Source organism: Pan paniscus, chromosome 2 (genome assembly GCF_029289425.2).
Source record: "Pan paniscus chromosome 2, NHGRI_mPanPan1-v2.0_pri, whole genome shotgun sequence".
In the NCBI taxonomy this organism is placed as follows: domain Eukaryota; kingdom Metazoa; phylum Chordata; class Mammalia; order Primates; family Hominidae; genus Pan; species Pan paniscus.
The window spans coordinates 183,507,910-183,523,751 of record NC_085926.1 but is presented as its reverse complement, the minus strand read 5'-3'; the positions used below and the strand labels follow the sequence as shown (position 1 = coordinate 183,523,751).

At 50.6% G+C, this 15,842-nt stretch overlaps 1 protein-coding gene across 8 annotated transcripts in view; it reads left to right on the top strand.

The window, feature by feature from the left end:
- IGF2BP2 (insulin like growth factor 2 mRNA binding protein 2) overlaps nt 1-15,447 on the top strand; it is a 181,033-nt gene extending 165,586 nt beyond the window's left edge. For 5 of the 8 annotated variants that reach the window (XM_034957853.3, XM_034957851.3, XM_063602634.1 and 2 more), the window contains 6 exons: nt 762-830; nt 1,773-1,889; nt 7,014-7,088; nt 9,642-9,773; nt 12,042-12,155; nt 13,568-15,447. In XM_034957853.3, coding sequence (XP_034813744.1) covers nt 762-830; nt 1,773-1,889; nt 7,014-7,088; nt 9,642-9,773; nt 12,042-12,155; nt 13,568-13,660 — 600 coding nt within the window. In that variant the 3' untranslated portion in view covers nt 13,661-15,447. The remainder of the gene's footprint in view (nt 1-761; nt 831-1,772; nt 1,890-7,013; nt 7,089-9,641; nt 9,774-12,041; nt 12,156-13,567) is intronic. The other 3 variants (XM_034957852.3, XM_034957850.3, XM_063602633.1) reach the window with 1 other exon arrangement.
- Nucleotides 15,448-15,842: the final 395 nt, after the last annotated feature.

Sequence of the window (15,842 nt, the reverse complement as noted above, 5' to 3'; positions counted from 1 at the left end):
CAATCATAGCTCACTGCAGCCTCAAATTCCCAGGCTCAAGTGATCCTCCCACTTCAGCCTCCTGAGTAACTGGGACCAGAGTGCACACTACCACACCCAGCTAATTTTTTATTTTTATTTTTTATAGAGATGGGGTCTCTCTGTGTCACCCAGGCTAGTCTCAAATTCCTGAACCCAAGTGATCCTCCCATTTCAGATTCCCAAAGCTCAGTCTCCTTTGACATTTCTCCCTTCTCAGGATTCTTTCCATTCCTTCTAGAATTCTCTGATGGAGCTGACTGATCTATCTGTCCAGGAACACATTTGCTTGTTCTGAATAACTCTTGGGTATTGTCCAGCACACTCTGTTCTTTTTCATCTACGACTCATCATTCTCCAGAAAACGGAAGGCACTGGCCCCGCCTCTCTACCCGAGGGCAGGTTAAGAGTGTATGGGTGCAAGTGCCAGTGGGTGTATGTGTGTATGTGTGTGTTCACACCCATGGTATGTTCCTAGGACGCCTCAAGCATGACTCAGCTTAGAAATGATGAACATTTAGCCCAGAGAGCTACTGCAACCAGGGGACATCTTGCCAAGCATTCCGTGGTCTGGGAGAAGTGGAGCAGAGATCTGAGACACAGAGGGACAGGCGTGTAGACACGACAGTGGAGCCAGCTGATGCCACAGAGAGCCTGTGTCGCATGTGGGGAATCTGGCCTCCCTGAGGCCAGTGACAGTCCCTGAGGGCACCCGCCCACTGACTCTTTCTCTCATACTGCAGACCCACTCCGGATACTTCTCCAGCCTGTACCCCCATCACCAGTTTGGCCCGTTCCCGCATCATCACTCTGTAAGTGCCCCCTCAGTTCAGCCGCACCTGCCACTTCTCCTGGGGCTGGGCCCACTTGGCCCTTGGTGGCCAGTGAATGTTCACAGTGCAGATCTTGTCTCATGTGGTTCTGGTTTGTCCTGGGAGTGACACACCTCAAAGCCTGAGCACGCCAAACTCCCCAGCACCCGAGCACCCTTGAGGTTCTGCAGAGGCCTAGGCCGTTGCTGTCGCACAGTCCTGTGGATGCTCGCACACCTCACAGGTCGCAGGAACTGCTGCAGACGGGCAAGCAGAAGGCCAGATGAGCACGTGCTGTTGGCACTGAATAGCAGAGTTTCCAAAGATCTTTGAACAAAGTCTAGCAAATGAGAATGTCATTTGCACAGACCCCACTTGCAAGGACCCCTGGCAGCCTTGCCCAGGAGCCTCTGCCTTTTGTCACAGGGTCCCAGGAGGGATGGTTCACCCCATCTTCCTGGAGCCAGTCACCGTGCAGCTGGGTCAGGTCAAGTTTAGTTGTGAAAATGCTTCTCTGGATACCAGATGTGTTGGGCAGCTTTCCATTCCCTCTAACAGAATGCCTTGGGGCCGTCTTCAGGCCAGGTATGTTTAATAGCTGTTTTCATTTCTTGGGTGAAGACACAGGAGAGATACAGATCACATTTGTATAAGACAGAAAACCTGCGATCAGACAGCTTTTGGAATCCAACAAATTGAGAAGCTCAAGAGGAGGATGCCCTTGATTATCACTAGCGCTGCCTGTGCTCAGGTCCCTTCCTCAGGCTTCACACCTGCAGAGCCGCAGGCCGCAGAAGGATCCCGTGCACCATTTTGGCCATTTCCTTGGGTGGCGGGGCCTTCCCACCATGGGGTTCATGGTAAGGCGCTTGGTACCCGTTGAGTGCCTGGAGGAGAAAGCCTGGTTGGAATGATGTCTTCCTTCTTGTCTCGCCCTCCCAGTATCCAGAGCAGGAGATTGTGAATCTCTTCATCCCAACCCAGGCTGTGGGCGCCATCATCGGGAAGAAGGGGGCACACATCAAACAGCTGGCGAGATTCGCCGGAGCCTCTATCAAGGTGAGGCTGCTCCCGACGGCCCTGTGGCCCTTCTACCACCTCCTCTCACCCCACGGCCCTTGTTCCCTCTCAGTCCCAGGCAGTGCCACACCATGCAGAGACAGAATCCCACAGTGATCTAGAACATTTGCCCCGTGACTATTCCCATCCGCTCTCATCTTTCCTTTTCTTATTCCTTTACTGTTCAGCTAACCACTGAATTAGAAAAAAATAGTAGCAAACAACCCAATCCAGTCCTTTTTGTTTTATCATTGTTGTCCTCAAGAAGATAAAGAAAGGTTGAGGATTTTCCCAAGCTAAGGGAAGGGACTGCAATGAAGTGATAACTTAGCAGGTATCAGTGTGCAGTGCTTTAATGAGTCTCCACTTCACAGGCCCTGAACTACCAGAAAATAGTGTGAATAAAAAACTCTTTGAAAAGCAATGATAAAATCATAAACAAAAGCTGAGGGTCTAACCCGATATGCAACCCAGCCTGAGCATAGCAACTCAGGAAGGACGGTCCTTGACTTATGGAAAGGCTGCGAATGCAGACGTGGCTGCAGCTCCAGGCCCACATCCTGCCTCCTTGAGCACAGTGTGGAGACTCATCAGAGAAGCTGAAAGGGGAGGATTATTTGCCCCTGGTCCTGCTCCAAGACCAGCTATCAGCTCTGACTCACGGGCAGAATGCTGAGCACGTCCCAAGCCTCATGAAACATTTTCGGAAACAGAGTTTTTGTTGTTACGCAAAATAATTTGCTACCATGGGACAACCCAGAATTCCAAATGAGAAGTCTCATGACTTGGAGAGAAAGAATGCTTACACTTTCTCCCCAGGAAGAGCTGGAATTTCTCCCACAGCAAGTGTGCTAGAGGAAAAACAAAAACAAAATATTCTGAGTAGTACAGAACAAGGGTTGCACTGAGACCATCAGAGAATTTCACTTTGGTGAATCATTTTCCCTCTCAGACCTCATTTATCTCATCTGCAGAGTGGACAGACAGGATGAGAGCCCTGAGGTGTGGGGGCCCTTGTGCCCAGCAGTCCTGCTGCAGGTGAGACCCCGGCCTAGGCACTGATAGGCAGGTGCTGGCCCGACCCCTGAGGGTGGGCTGAGTAAAGTGTGGAAGACCCCCTGGCTGGCTGCAGCCCTTGGGCCTTGCCCAGCTTTCAGTCCTGCAGTCTGAGATGCCGGCAGGAGAAAGGACCGTTTCAACTAAAAGGGGCTTGAGGGACCATCTCATCCAATCCCCGTCTTGTTCAGCAGAGAAAAGTGAGGCTCAGAGAGTGCCGGGACATGGGCAAGGCACACATGTGGCAGGGCTGCCTCTGAGATGGAAATTCTGCTGACTTCTGGGATATCCAGCACCTCCTGGGGCTCACCACTACAGCGCCTCTTCATTTACTATTGCGCATGAGGAGCTGGGGCCTAGGGAGTTTTCATTGGCTTGTCCAAGGCCACAAAGCTGAAGAATGAGAGAGCCAAGATTTGCCCAGGTTATCCTGTTTCTGGTCTAGTGTGTTTTTCCACCATATCAACCTAACTGTGATGCCAGAATCATTCCCAGCAGGGCCTTTAGGAAAAGAAGAGATCAGTCGCATGGGCTGCATCCCACAGTCCCAGGTCCCAGCAAGGTCGAATGGTGACGTGTCACTGTGCTCCTGGCCTCTGTGATGGGCAAAGACAGCAGTGCTGCGTCAGGAGGACAGAATGGACTCTACAGCTTAGGAAGGTCCAGACAATGTTTTTTATGCTGGGCCAACAATCTTCTCCAGCAACCTTCTACTTCCCCAGCCCCTGCCTCGCTCCATAGCATAAACCAGGGAGGCCAAATATTTGTGAAGGAAATTTCCAAATTTTTAAAATCAGTCAGCCGGGCGTGGTGACTTATACCTGTAATCCCAGCACTTTGGGAGGCTGAGGCAGGTGGATCACCTGAGGTCAGGAGTTGGAGACCAGCCTGGGCAATAGGGTGAAACCCCATCTCTACAAAAATATAAAAATTAGCCATGCATGATGGCGGGTGCCTGTAATCCCAGCTACTTGGGAGGCTGAGGCAGGAGAATCACTTGAACCTGGGAGGCGGAGGTTGCAGTGAGCCAAGATCACGCCATTGCACTCCAGCCTTGGTGACAGGGCAAGACTCTGTCTCAAAAAAATAAAAGTAAAAAAATCAATCTGGTTTTTGCTAGATTCCCTTTGTCTCAACAGGTCCCTGAAAACATCTGTCTCTAAAGCAAGATGGATGATCTCACTAACTCCAGAGATTCTCCCACCCCTAGTTTCTACTTTGCCAGTCTTTGGGGGCCACAATGAGGGGCACATTTGATGCTGCTGGGCAGGGAGAGAGCCTCACACTCATCCATGGGAGGAGAGCGCCCAGAGGAGGTGGGCTGAGCTAAGATCTGGGTGATGCACTCCAAGAGATGCTTTGGTTGCAGGTGAGAGCTGAGCTCCCGTCACCTGCCTTTCCTGTAGAACAGGCTTCCAAATGCTGCACAAAATTCTTTCAGCCAGTGACACCTAATTCCAGATCCTGACTCCAGCCCTGCTTACCCTGTGATCTTGGCAGTTATCTCTGGGTCCCATCTGCTTCAGTCATAAGATGGGGTCCTCATTCCTGCCCCTTTAGAGGGAGTGTGTGCATGGAATGACATTCCAAAACTGCACAAGTGCACAAGTAGCCCTCCGACTTCTGGACTAGCCTGGCGAGTGCCAGGCAGTAGAGCCCTCGGAGGTTTCTTTCAGAATCTGAGCAAAGCAGCCACAAGTCATTACGAAGTGGACGGTGATGGCAGAACTGATTTGGTCAGCGTGAATCATGAATCAGCCATTCGCCCTTCTTGGTTTGGGTGGTGGTAGGAGCTGGGAACCACACAGCCATGATCTGCTCTCTCTTGCCTACTCAGAGATAAGGACCAGGTTTAATGGCAGGTATGGATCTCAAAGTAGAGTCAAGGGATCCTGCCAGAAGTCTCAATGGCCAGGCTCTGTGTGATCTGCCAGAGGGTGTCAGACCCCTGGACACACTCAGATCCGTGTTTTTTGGCCGAGGCCCTGCCAAGAAATGGCTGCCCACAGCAAAGGAAGTCCCCCAGGAAGCTCAGCTGTTGGTCACCTGAGTCTCACATTTATCCTCATCCACCAAGGAGTCACACACAGCCAGAGAACTCTTTGCAGATCCCATGAAGGGGTCCCTCCTTCCAGAGCGGGACAGGGTCTGAGCATGTCTTGGCTATGTGCTCACAGTAAAGCAGGGGCAGCCACCCTGGGTCCTGAGGCCCATGGATGGAGGCTGGCTTATAGCACACACTGAGAGGAAACAAAATGGAACCTTCTGGAGGTGGAGGTCTTCCCGGAGGATCTCGAGTGACACAGTGGTCCAGAGGTGATCCATGCACAAATGCAACACCGAGGGTAAATCCCATTTCACTAAACAGATCTTTCTCGAGACCTAGACTCGGGATTGGTGCCTCCCTTGAATCCCTGCTTTGGTTTTGCCTTAGAACATGATGTCCCTGTCATTGACCATGTTTCTTGTTTCGTATTTGCTCTTAGCTTAGAACTGCATCTGTGGCCAACCTGGGGCAGGTGTGTAGGACCTTATGAGATGTGTGTGTTCTGACCTCAGTCTTGGCTTATCCTTACAATCCTAAATGCCTGATGTGCACTCATTTTACTTTTTTTTTTTTTTTAAGACGGAGTCTCGCTCTGTCACCCAGGCAGTGGTTTGATCTCGGCTCATTGCAACCTCCACCTTCTGGGTTCAAGTGATTCTCCTGCCTCAGCCTCCCAAGTAGCTGGGACTTCAGGCACGCGCCACCACTCCTGGCTGATTTTTGTGTTTTTAGTAGAGACGGGGTTTCACCATGTTGGCCAGGCTGGTCTCGAACTCCTGACCCCAGGTGATCTGTCCATCTCGGCCTCCCAAAGTGCTGGGATTACAGGTGTGAGCCACTGCACGCCTGGCCTCATTTTACTTTTAATGACATTTAATTTTGCTACAATGTGTTAATAAGTTTTAATTTTGTATTTATTTTTAGCTGAAGTTTTTTTTAATAAAGCAGGGCATGCAGAAACAAATATGTAACAAAGATCTCTCTAACAAAAATGCCTGCTCAGCCCAGGGTTTGAGTCGTGTTACAAGAGAACCTGAACTCACAGAAACTGAGAGAAGGAGGCTGGGCGCAGTGGCTCACACCTGTAATCCCAGCACTTTGGAAGGCCAAGGTGGGCGGATCACTTGAGGTCACTTGAGCTCTTCTTTGGAGGACTTTGAGACCAGCCTGGCCAACATGGTGAAACCCCATCTCTACTAAAAATGCAAAAATTAGCTGGGTGTGGTGGCAGATACCTGTAGTCCTAGCTACTTGGGAGGCTGTGGCAGGAGACTCGCTTGAACCCAGGAGGTAGAGGTTGTAGTGAGCTGAGATCGCACCACTGCACTCCAGCCTGGGCAAGAAAGTGAGAGGAGATTTGGAGCTTGGTGGGCCCAGCCCCCATGTTTCACAGATGAGGGAATGGAGGCACAGCGAGGGGAGGAATTTGCAGAGCCAGGACTAGAACCAACGTGCCTCCATTTCTGCTCTGCTGCTGTTTTACTTATGACCCACTTGCTGTGGAGGAAGCGGTCTTGACCACACATACTCTAACTCAATTGTCACTTCCAGCTGACTACCCCTGTGAGCTGAGAATTAGAACCAGAGATACCTTTGCTGCAAGCTCGACTCCAATTTAACACCTTGGTGGACCTGCCCTTCCTTCCCTTTGGGCCCTAGGTGGGTTGGCAGAGCCTACACGTCCCTCTTCCTAGAGCTTTTGACTCCCTGGTTATTTCCTAAAACTTGGCTCAAGGAGAGGAGGCCCATCACAGCTGGTGCTCAGGACAGGGACAGGCAGTAACTACTGGCCTGTGTCTCACTGTCCCTGGGTGGCCAGAAACCCAAATTTGATACTGGGCATTACAGTCATGACTTCCTAAGACCAGGGTGGAGGCAGCATGGCATCAGACAGAACCAGGGGTAATGGCAGAAGCAAGACCTGGAACCTCCTGCTGGTATGCTTGCCGTCCACTTAGACGAGAAAGAGGGGCTGGGGAATGCAGCCGAGCATCAGCGTTTTCCTCTCCTGTGAACCACAGATCGCCCCTGCGGAAGGCCCAGACGTCAGCGAAAGGATGGTCATCATCACCGGGCCACCGGAAGCCCAGTTCAAGGTTAGTGCCAAGGGACACCTCAGCCCTGCAGGCTCTGGGCACAGAGCAGCCACCTCAGAGGCACATTCAAGGCTCTTCTTTGGAGGCCCAGCCTCCATTTCCCTCCCTGCTGCTGCCCACCAGGCTCAGGCTCACCCTGTTATCCCTGGCTGTTCTTCTGCATGTTTGCCCTCTGCTGGGAAGCCCTCTTTCCCTTCCCTCTCATGGAAAAGTAGATCATCTGTTGGTGCCCAGTTCGAGTGGCCCCTGCTCTGGCACCTCTGATCCCTTAGCCCTGGTTTTGAGGATGGATGTCTCCGGCTCATTTAGTCATGTCTACCCTTCAAGCTATGGAGGACTAACACAGGTGTAAGGGGAAGTAGCATGGTTTGTTGGAAGGTTTTTTGGTGAGGTGTGTTTTGCTTTGTTTTGTTTTTACCTTTTTTTCTTCCCTAGGAAAATTATAACTCGAGCTTTCTAAAAGTGAGAAACACATATTTATTTATTTATAAAAGTACAATCCTTATCATTAAAAATATTTAAAATTTAGCTGAGAAGAGGAAATTCACACATGTGGAACCGCTCAAAAGCAATAGCCTCAGCCAGGGGCAGCAGGTGGTGGTATGCTCCTGTAGCTCCAGCTACTGGGGAGGCAGAGGCAGGAGGATCCGTTGAGCCCAGGAGTTTGAGAACAGGCTGGGCAATAGAGCAAGACCTCATCTCTAATGAAAAGGAAAAGATAACAAAAAACAGTAACCCTTCAACTCAGTATTGGACAACATGTGGAATATCCATTTAACAGAATGTTATTCAGCCACAGAAAGGAATGAAGTACTGATGCATGGTGCAACATGGGTGACCATCACACGAAGTAAAAGAAGTCAAACACCAAAAGCCTCATATAGGCCAGGTGTGGAGGCTCATTCCTGTAATCCCAACACTTTAGGAGGCCAAGGCAGGAAGGCTGCTTGAGCCCAGGAGTTTGAGACCAGCCTGGGCAACACAGTGAGACCCCCATCCCTACAAAAAAATTTTAAAGTAGCTGGGTATGGTAGCATGTACCTGTAGTCCCAGCTACTTGGGAGGCTGAGGCAGGAGGATCACTTGAACCCAGAAGCTCAAGGCTGCAGTGAGCTGTGATCATGCCACTGCACTCTAGCCTGGGTGACAGAGCAAAGACTGGCTCAAAATAAATAAAGGCCACATGTGAAGTGATTTCGTTCATATGAAATGTCCAGAATAGGCCAGTCCATAGAGACAGAAAGTAGATTGGCAGTTGCCAGAGAATAGGAGGAGTTGGAACTAACTCCCGATAGTTATGAGGTTTTTATCTGGGGGAATAGTGTGGAAATGTTCTGAATAGATAATGGTGATGATTGCACAACATACTGACCACTGAAATGGATACTTTTTTTTTTTTAGTTGTTATTTTTTTGAGACGGAGTCTCCCTCTGTCACCCAGGCTGGAGTGCAGTGTTGCGATCTCGGCTCACTGCAACCTCCATCTCTCGGGTTCAAGTGATTGTCGTGCTTCAACCTCCCGAGTAGCTGGAATTACAGGTGCATGCCCCCACACCTGGCTAATTTTTGTATTTTAGTAGAGATGGGTTTTCACCATGATGACCAGGCTGGTCTTGAACTCCTGGCCTCAAGCAATCTGTCCACCTCGACCTTCCAAAGTGCTGGGATTAGAGGTGTGAGCCACCACGCCTGGACTGAAGTGTATACTTTAAAATGGTGACTCTCAGATTATGTAAGTTATATCTCTGTATTTTAAGTAAAGAAAAAAAAAAGAACATTGTAAGCTGTGGTTCTTTTTCACTAAAAAAAAAGAAAAATAGGTTCTTGGCTCCTCTGCCTTTGGAGTTACACATCAAAAAGAAAGATTATGTTGAATGTAGTGGCTTACACCAGTAATCCCAGCATTTTGGGAGGCCAAGGTGGGAGGATCACTTGAGGCCGTGAGTTCAAGACCAACCTGGGCAACATAGACCTCCTCTCTAAAAAAAAAAAAAAAGAATGAAAACATGAGCTATGATCGTGCAACTGCACTCCAACCTGGGCACAGAGCAAGACCCTGTTCTCCATTAGAAATTTTTTTAATTAAAAAAGCAATATCAGGCTCCTCAAATCCCATTACCACCACCATCACCTCCATCCTTACTAACCAGGGGTATGACCCTGTGGTGATGGGATAAGAATCCCCTGAACAAATTCAGTCAATCAAGCGAATCTTTATAGGTGATAATATGGAAATAAGACATAGAGTTGCATCCCCTCACCCATCCCCTTAGCCCTGACACACAGAAAGCTCCCTAGAGGAGGCAGTCTTGTGCAAACCACCAAAACATGAATGCCCATCCACGTTTTTCAAAGTGCAGCCATCTGACGTGGCGGGAGCGGCGCCCCCCAGGTCTGTGAGTGGAGGCTGGGGCATGCAGCTTCCTGTGTGTCCCAGGGAGTGTGGGAATGGGACTGACCCGTTGTCTGGACTCTCCAGTGCCCTTCGCAGCACTGATGAAGTGGCTGGCTGCTGGCTGACTGAGAGTCATTAGTCATGTCTTGCTCTCTCAGGCCCAGGGACGGATCTTTGGGAAACTGAAAGAGGAAAACTTCTTTAACCCCAAAGAAGAAGTGAAGCTGGAAGCGCATATCAGAGTGCCCTCTTCCACAGCTGGCCGGGTGATTGGCAAAGGTGGCAAGACCGTAAGTGTGCTCCGGGCTCGCTTCATCACCTGGGTCAGATTCCCCGCTCTGGCCTTGCCTGAGTTCCCTCAGTCTCCCCTTGGCGCCTTCTGTCCCAATGTACAGTCAGGGTCTTTGGCAGATAAACTAAGGCTCTCCTGGCATCTGAGCCCTTTGAGGCATGAGGATCCCAAGGACAAAAATGTCATCGGCTTCACTTCACAACGTAGGGCCCCCAATCCGTGGTGCTGTAAGCCCAGCACCAAAAATACCACAGTCCTGTGCCCAGTAATACCCATCTTGACTCCATGGTCAGTGAAGGCCTCCACTCCCTGAAAACAGAGAGGCTGTCTTCTGCCCCCTTTATACCCACATGTAGCAGCCATTAAAATTGGAAAGGGGGGATTCCCACCGAGAGAGATGCTAACTCACTTGGCAGACCACCACCTTCCCTGGATTTCACTCAGGCCTGTGCCCTGCACTCTCTTCTGACTCTCAGCCCTCCTGACAGATGCCTCCAGTCCCTAACTCCCCCTCCACAGGCTCTATCTTCTGGCTGTTTCCCAAACGTGGCTCTAGGGGAGCTAGTTTAGCAGTAGGAGGGTGGGCAAGGAGGAGATTGTTTTTTGAAAGATCATCTGCATTTTCTACTGGAAGGTGCAGGAACAAACACAGTGTAGTTTGAAAAGTGCCAGAGCGTTAACTTTGAAGCTTGTTGGAATGAGCAGGTGGTCTGTAGACCCAGGTATGTTCTGGAATGTGACTTACTGACCTGGGTGGGGAGATGACCACTGAGAAGTTCCAGTAGAGCCTAGTGCAGGCTGGCTGGCAAAGTAGCAGTGTTGGGTGGCAGGAACTTGGCAGGGAGGCGGGGGTCTCTTGAGTCCTGAGTGTGTATGTGTATATATGTATATGTGTGTTATTTGCTGTTTTTGTAAAGCTTTTTTTTTTTTTTTTTTTTTTTTTGAGACAGAATTTCGCTCTTGTCACCCAGGCTGGAGTGCAGTGGTGCCATCTCTGCTCACTGCAACCTCCACCTCCCTGGTTCAGGTGATTCTCCTGCCTCGGCCTCCTGAGTAGCTGGGACTGCAGGCGCCCGCCACCATGCCCAGCTAATTTTTTATATTTTTAGTATAGACGGGGTTTCACCATTTTGGTCAGGTCAGGCTGGTCTCGAACTCCCGACCTCAGGTGATTCGCCAGCCTCGGCCTCCCAAAGTGCTGGGATTACAGGCGTGAGCCACCACACCCAGCTGTTGTAAAGCTCTTTACATAGAAACTCTTAAACGGAATTCAAAACCAAGTTCTAGATGTAATGAGTCAGCTTTATACGAAAGAACGAAGCGGTGTGGAATCAAAGGATTCCCCGTCTCCAGAATGCAGTCAGCGCTCCAGGGCACACACTGCGCTTTAGGCGGAGCTGGCATGTAGGAGGCAAAAGAAAGCAGATGGATCAGCAGGGAGTAGAATCCTGAGCCCCTGGGTGTCCTGTTTGGCTATTTCAGAACCAGTCACTGAATTATCTGCATCCTCCAGACTTTCAGGTTTCCCCTAAAGCGCATGCTGAACCCGCCTGTGAGCTTGGCATCAGGCCAGAGGGCCAGAGGACGGGGTCTGAGCCCTCAGGAAGCGTGCAGTCCTGTTGGGAAGCAGGCCCAGTGAGGCAGCGGGAAGGAGGAACAATGCAGGCAGTGGTTGGAGACACGAGGAGCTCAGCATGGGCTGGAGGCTTCATGGAGGTGGGCCTGGGGTGGGATCCAGTGGCCGGGAGAGAGGACAACAATCCAAGGGTAGGAACAGCATGAGCAAGGCTTGGCGGCAGGAGTGAAAATGAGGAGGAGGGAACAGCAGGGCTGATTCGCAGGGAAAGTTAACCAAGAGGAGGTTTGGGCTCGTGGTCAGCACCCAGGACAGCATGTCCAGGAGGAATGATCTTACAGGGTAGGGGTGGGGAGTGGGGGGGGTATGGGAAAGCCTGGGGTCTCTGTGAGCATGTGCAGGCCTGCGTTGATGGGAACTCCAGAATAAGAGAACTTCGCCTCAGAAGCAGCCCCAGGAATCCGTGGCTGGACTCCCTCTTCCTGTCATTGAGCCTGTCAGGGCCCAACCAACATGGCCCCATGTGCCCAGGGGCAGAGGAGCCCCCGGGGTGTCCTCGATAAAAGGAAAGGAGAGCAGAGTCCAGCCCCCCTCCTTCCCCTGCTCCTCTTGGCCACTCACTCCGTCCTGAGCCCACCACGTTGACGGGGAGGGAACCTGTCCAACCCGTTGCCGTTTCTCCCTTCACAGGTGAATGAACTGCAGAACTTAACCAGTGCAGAAGTCATCGTGCCTCGTGACCAAACGCCAGATGAAAATGAGGAAGTGATCGTCAGAATTATCGGGCACTTCTTTGCTAGCCAGGTACTGTGCTGTGAGGGCCCTGTCTCTCCTGCAAGTCTCTTTTCAATTCTCTGCTAAGCTGCTGGTGGCCTGTCAGGTGGCCACAGGCCCTGAGCATCAATCCATGCCAAGATGGAACCTCTCCCTGGTTCTTCCTGGCTCTTTAGGGATGGCCCCCGGGGCAGGGGACATTGTTTCACACTTCTCTCCACTGTCATCCCCGAGGTATGTATGCTAGGAGCTTGGGGAAGAGTGGAGAGTGAAGCGCTTAAGCAAAGCCATGTGGTTCCAAGCCCCCTGCAGTGTTTAAGGGCATGGCCTCAGCTTCCCTCACCCTCTCTCCTCAGGCCTCAGTCCCAGCCTCCCCACTGGGAGCCAGGCAAGCCCACCCTCTGGATTCCTCCCTGAAAGCCTGAGCACTCACTCTGAAAGGCTACATGCTCACGGCATTTCTCTCTCTTCCTCCTCTTCCGTCTCACCACAACCCACCCTATCAAAATACTGCACCTCCACACAGCTGCTTCTCTTTCATTGGGAAAGGCCAGCACCTGGCCTCTTTCTCTTTGATGCTTTTGTAAATTGAGTTTTGGGGAGAGCGTTCCTGGTCTTTGTCCTAAACCAGTGAAGACAAACAGTGTACTTGGTGTAAGCAGACACTGAAGGTTTGTCTAAGCTGTCAGCCTGCTCTCCCAACACCTGTGCCTGTGCTGAGACCTGATGGCCCAGGAAAGGGCAGCTGCCACACTGTGGATCCCCCGCCACCCACACACGCACACCCCGCCCAGTGCCCTTTGAAATTCTCACTTGAGTCTTCTGCAGTCAGAGTCCCTGGCCACGCCCCTGTCTGCTGTCTCCCAGCTCAGCTCCTCAGGGCCCTGGGAATGTGTCTGAACAGCCGGTTCCTACAGGAGTTCAGTCTGCAGGGAGCTGCCTGCAGGGACAGTGCTAGGCTGGGTGAGGGGACAGGTGGGGGTTCATGTGTGGCTCCAGCTGTTCAGGGTAGAGCATCTGGGCTCAGTTCCTCCCTCCCTCCCCTGTCCCTCACACTCATGCCCTCCTAGCCGCTGTAGAACGGGGGCGGGAGCAGCACGGGAGCCCAAGTGTAGCATCTGACTCTGCACTGTAGCATCTGACTCCCCCTGTTGCTGGCGCCCTGCTTCTGCTTCCTGGCCTGTCCGTCCAGCAGTGAACTGGAAGCTGCCGGAGTCCCATCCCCTTACCCTGGGCCTTGGGGTGGGAGTGGAGGGGGGACCTCTGCCACTTACTTCCAGGCAGAAAAGGGCCTGGAGTAAGGTGCGGGGGTGGGTAGATGATGCTTGTCTGAGCATTCCACCCTTCGTCCCCAAGCCCCAGAGCCTCCCCTGCCGTTTGTCCTCAGAACTGGGTTCCTTTTTTCCCCTGTCCCTTCCTCTCCCTTCTCTCCCTTGCTGCAGACTGCACAGCGCAAGATCAGGGAAATTGTACAACAGGTGAAGCAGCAGGAGCAGAAATACCCTCAGGGAGTCGCCTCACAGCGCAGCAAGTGAGGCTCCCACAGGCACCAGCAAAACAACGGATGAATGTAGCCCTTCCAACACCTGACAGAATGAGACCAAACGCAGCCAGCCAGATCGGGAGCAAACCAAAGACCATCTGAGGAATGAGAAGTCTGCGGAGGCGGCCAGGGACTCTGCGGAGGCCCTGAGAACCCCAGGGGCCGAGGAGGGGTGGGGAAGGTCAGCCAGGTTTGCCAGAACCACCGAGCCCCGCCTCCCGCCCCCCAGGGCTTCTGCAGGCTTCAGCCATCCACTTCACCATCCACTCGGATCTCTCCTTAACTCCCACGACGCTATCCCTTTTAGTTGAACTAACATAGGTGAACGTGTTCAAAGCCAAGCAAAATGCACACCCTTTTTCTGTGGCAAATCGTCTCTGTACATGTGTGTACATATTAGAAGGGGAAGATGTTAAGATATGTGGCCTGTGGGTTACACAGGGTGCCTGCAGCGGTAATATATTTTAGAAATAATATATCAAATAACTCAACTAACTCCAATTTTTAATCAATTATTAATTTTTTTTTCTTTTTAAAGAGAAAGCAGGCTTTTCTAGACTTTAAAGAATAAAGTCTTTCTTTGGGAGGTCTCACGGTGTAGAGAGGAGCTTTGAGGCCACCTGCACAAAATTCACCCAGAGGGAAATCTCGTCGGAAGGACACTCACGGCAGTTCTGGATCACCTGTGTATGTCAACAGAAGGGATACCGTCTCCTTGAAGAGGAAACTCTGTCACTCCTCATGCCTGTCTAGCTCATACACCCATTTCTCTTTGCTTCACAGGTTTTAAGCTGGTTTTTTGCATACTGCTATATAATTCTCTGTCTCTCTCTGTTTATCTCTCCCCTCCCTCCCCTCCCCTTCTTCTCCATCTCCATTCTTTTGAATTTCCTCATCCCTCCATCTCAATCCCGTATCTACGCACCCTCCCCCACCCAGGCAAAGCAGTGCTCTGAGTATCACATCACACAAAAGGAACAAAAGCGAAACACACAAACCAGCCTCAACTTACACTTGGTTACTCAAAAGAACAAGAGTCAATGGTACTTGTCCTAGCGTTTTGGAAGAGGAAAACAGGAACCCACCAAACCAACCAATCAACCAAACAAAGAAAAAAATTCCACAATGAAAGAATGTATTTTGTCTTTTTGCATTTTGGTGTATAAGCCATCAATATTCAGCAAAATGATTCCTTTCTTTAAAAAAAAAAAATGTGGAGGAAAGTAGAAATTTACCAAGGTTGTTGGCCCAGGGCGTTAAATTCACAGATTTTTTTAACGAGAAAAACACACAGAAGAAGCTACCTCAGGTGTTTTTACCTCAGCACCTTGCTCTTGTGTTTCCCTTAGAGATTTTGTAAAGCTGATAGTTGGAGCATTTTTTTATTTTTTTAATAAAAATGAGTTGGAAAAAAAATAAGATATCAACTGCCAGCCTGGAGAAGGTGACAGTCCAAGTGTGCAACAGCTGTTCTGAATTGTCTTCCGCTAGCCAAGAACCTATATGGCCTTCTTTTGGACAAACCTTGAAAATGTTTATTTAAAAAAAAAAAAAGATGACAAAGAAAAACAGAGAGAGAGAATATTGGAGATGTCCTGAATTTTAATAGGGTACGCGCCATTAGGGCTTTTTGCGCTAAAGGATGAACATGTACTGGTTTATGTGGACAAGCCATTATACCACCAGACTGCAATGCCAGTTTCCTCTACTGCAAACAGTGTTCTGTGACAAAAAAGAAAAAAAAAAAAAAGAAAAAACAGAAATATATCCAGCTAACAAGATCCTGGTGTCTTGGTGTTTTATTTTACTAGGCATTGCCTCATCCCAGGTGTCAGCTGAGTCCTAGCTCTGAGGGACCTGGGCAGACAGGCGGTAGGTGTGACCTGGATCCACACAGCTACTCTGAGAAAGCTGGTTTTGCCCAGGAAAGTCTTTGGGAGAAGCTAAACTAGATCGGTGGTCAAAGTGTAGTCCCCAGACCAGCAGCATCAGCTATCACCTGGGAACTTGTTAGAAATGTAGATTCTTGGGGTCCGCCTTGAATCAGAAATCCTGGGGGTGAGGCCCAGCAACCTTTTCAGCAAGGCCTCTGGGTGATTGCTGTGCGCACTGAAGTTTCAGAACCTCGGAGCTAGAGGGATGGATCGACTGCATGTCAAGCTAGAGAAGACCAG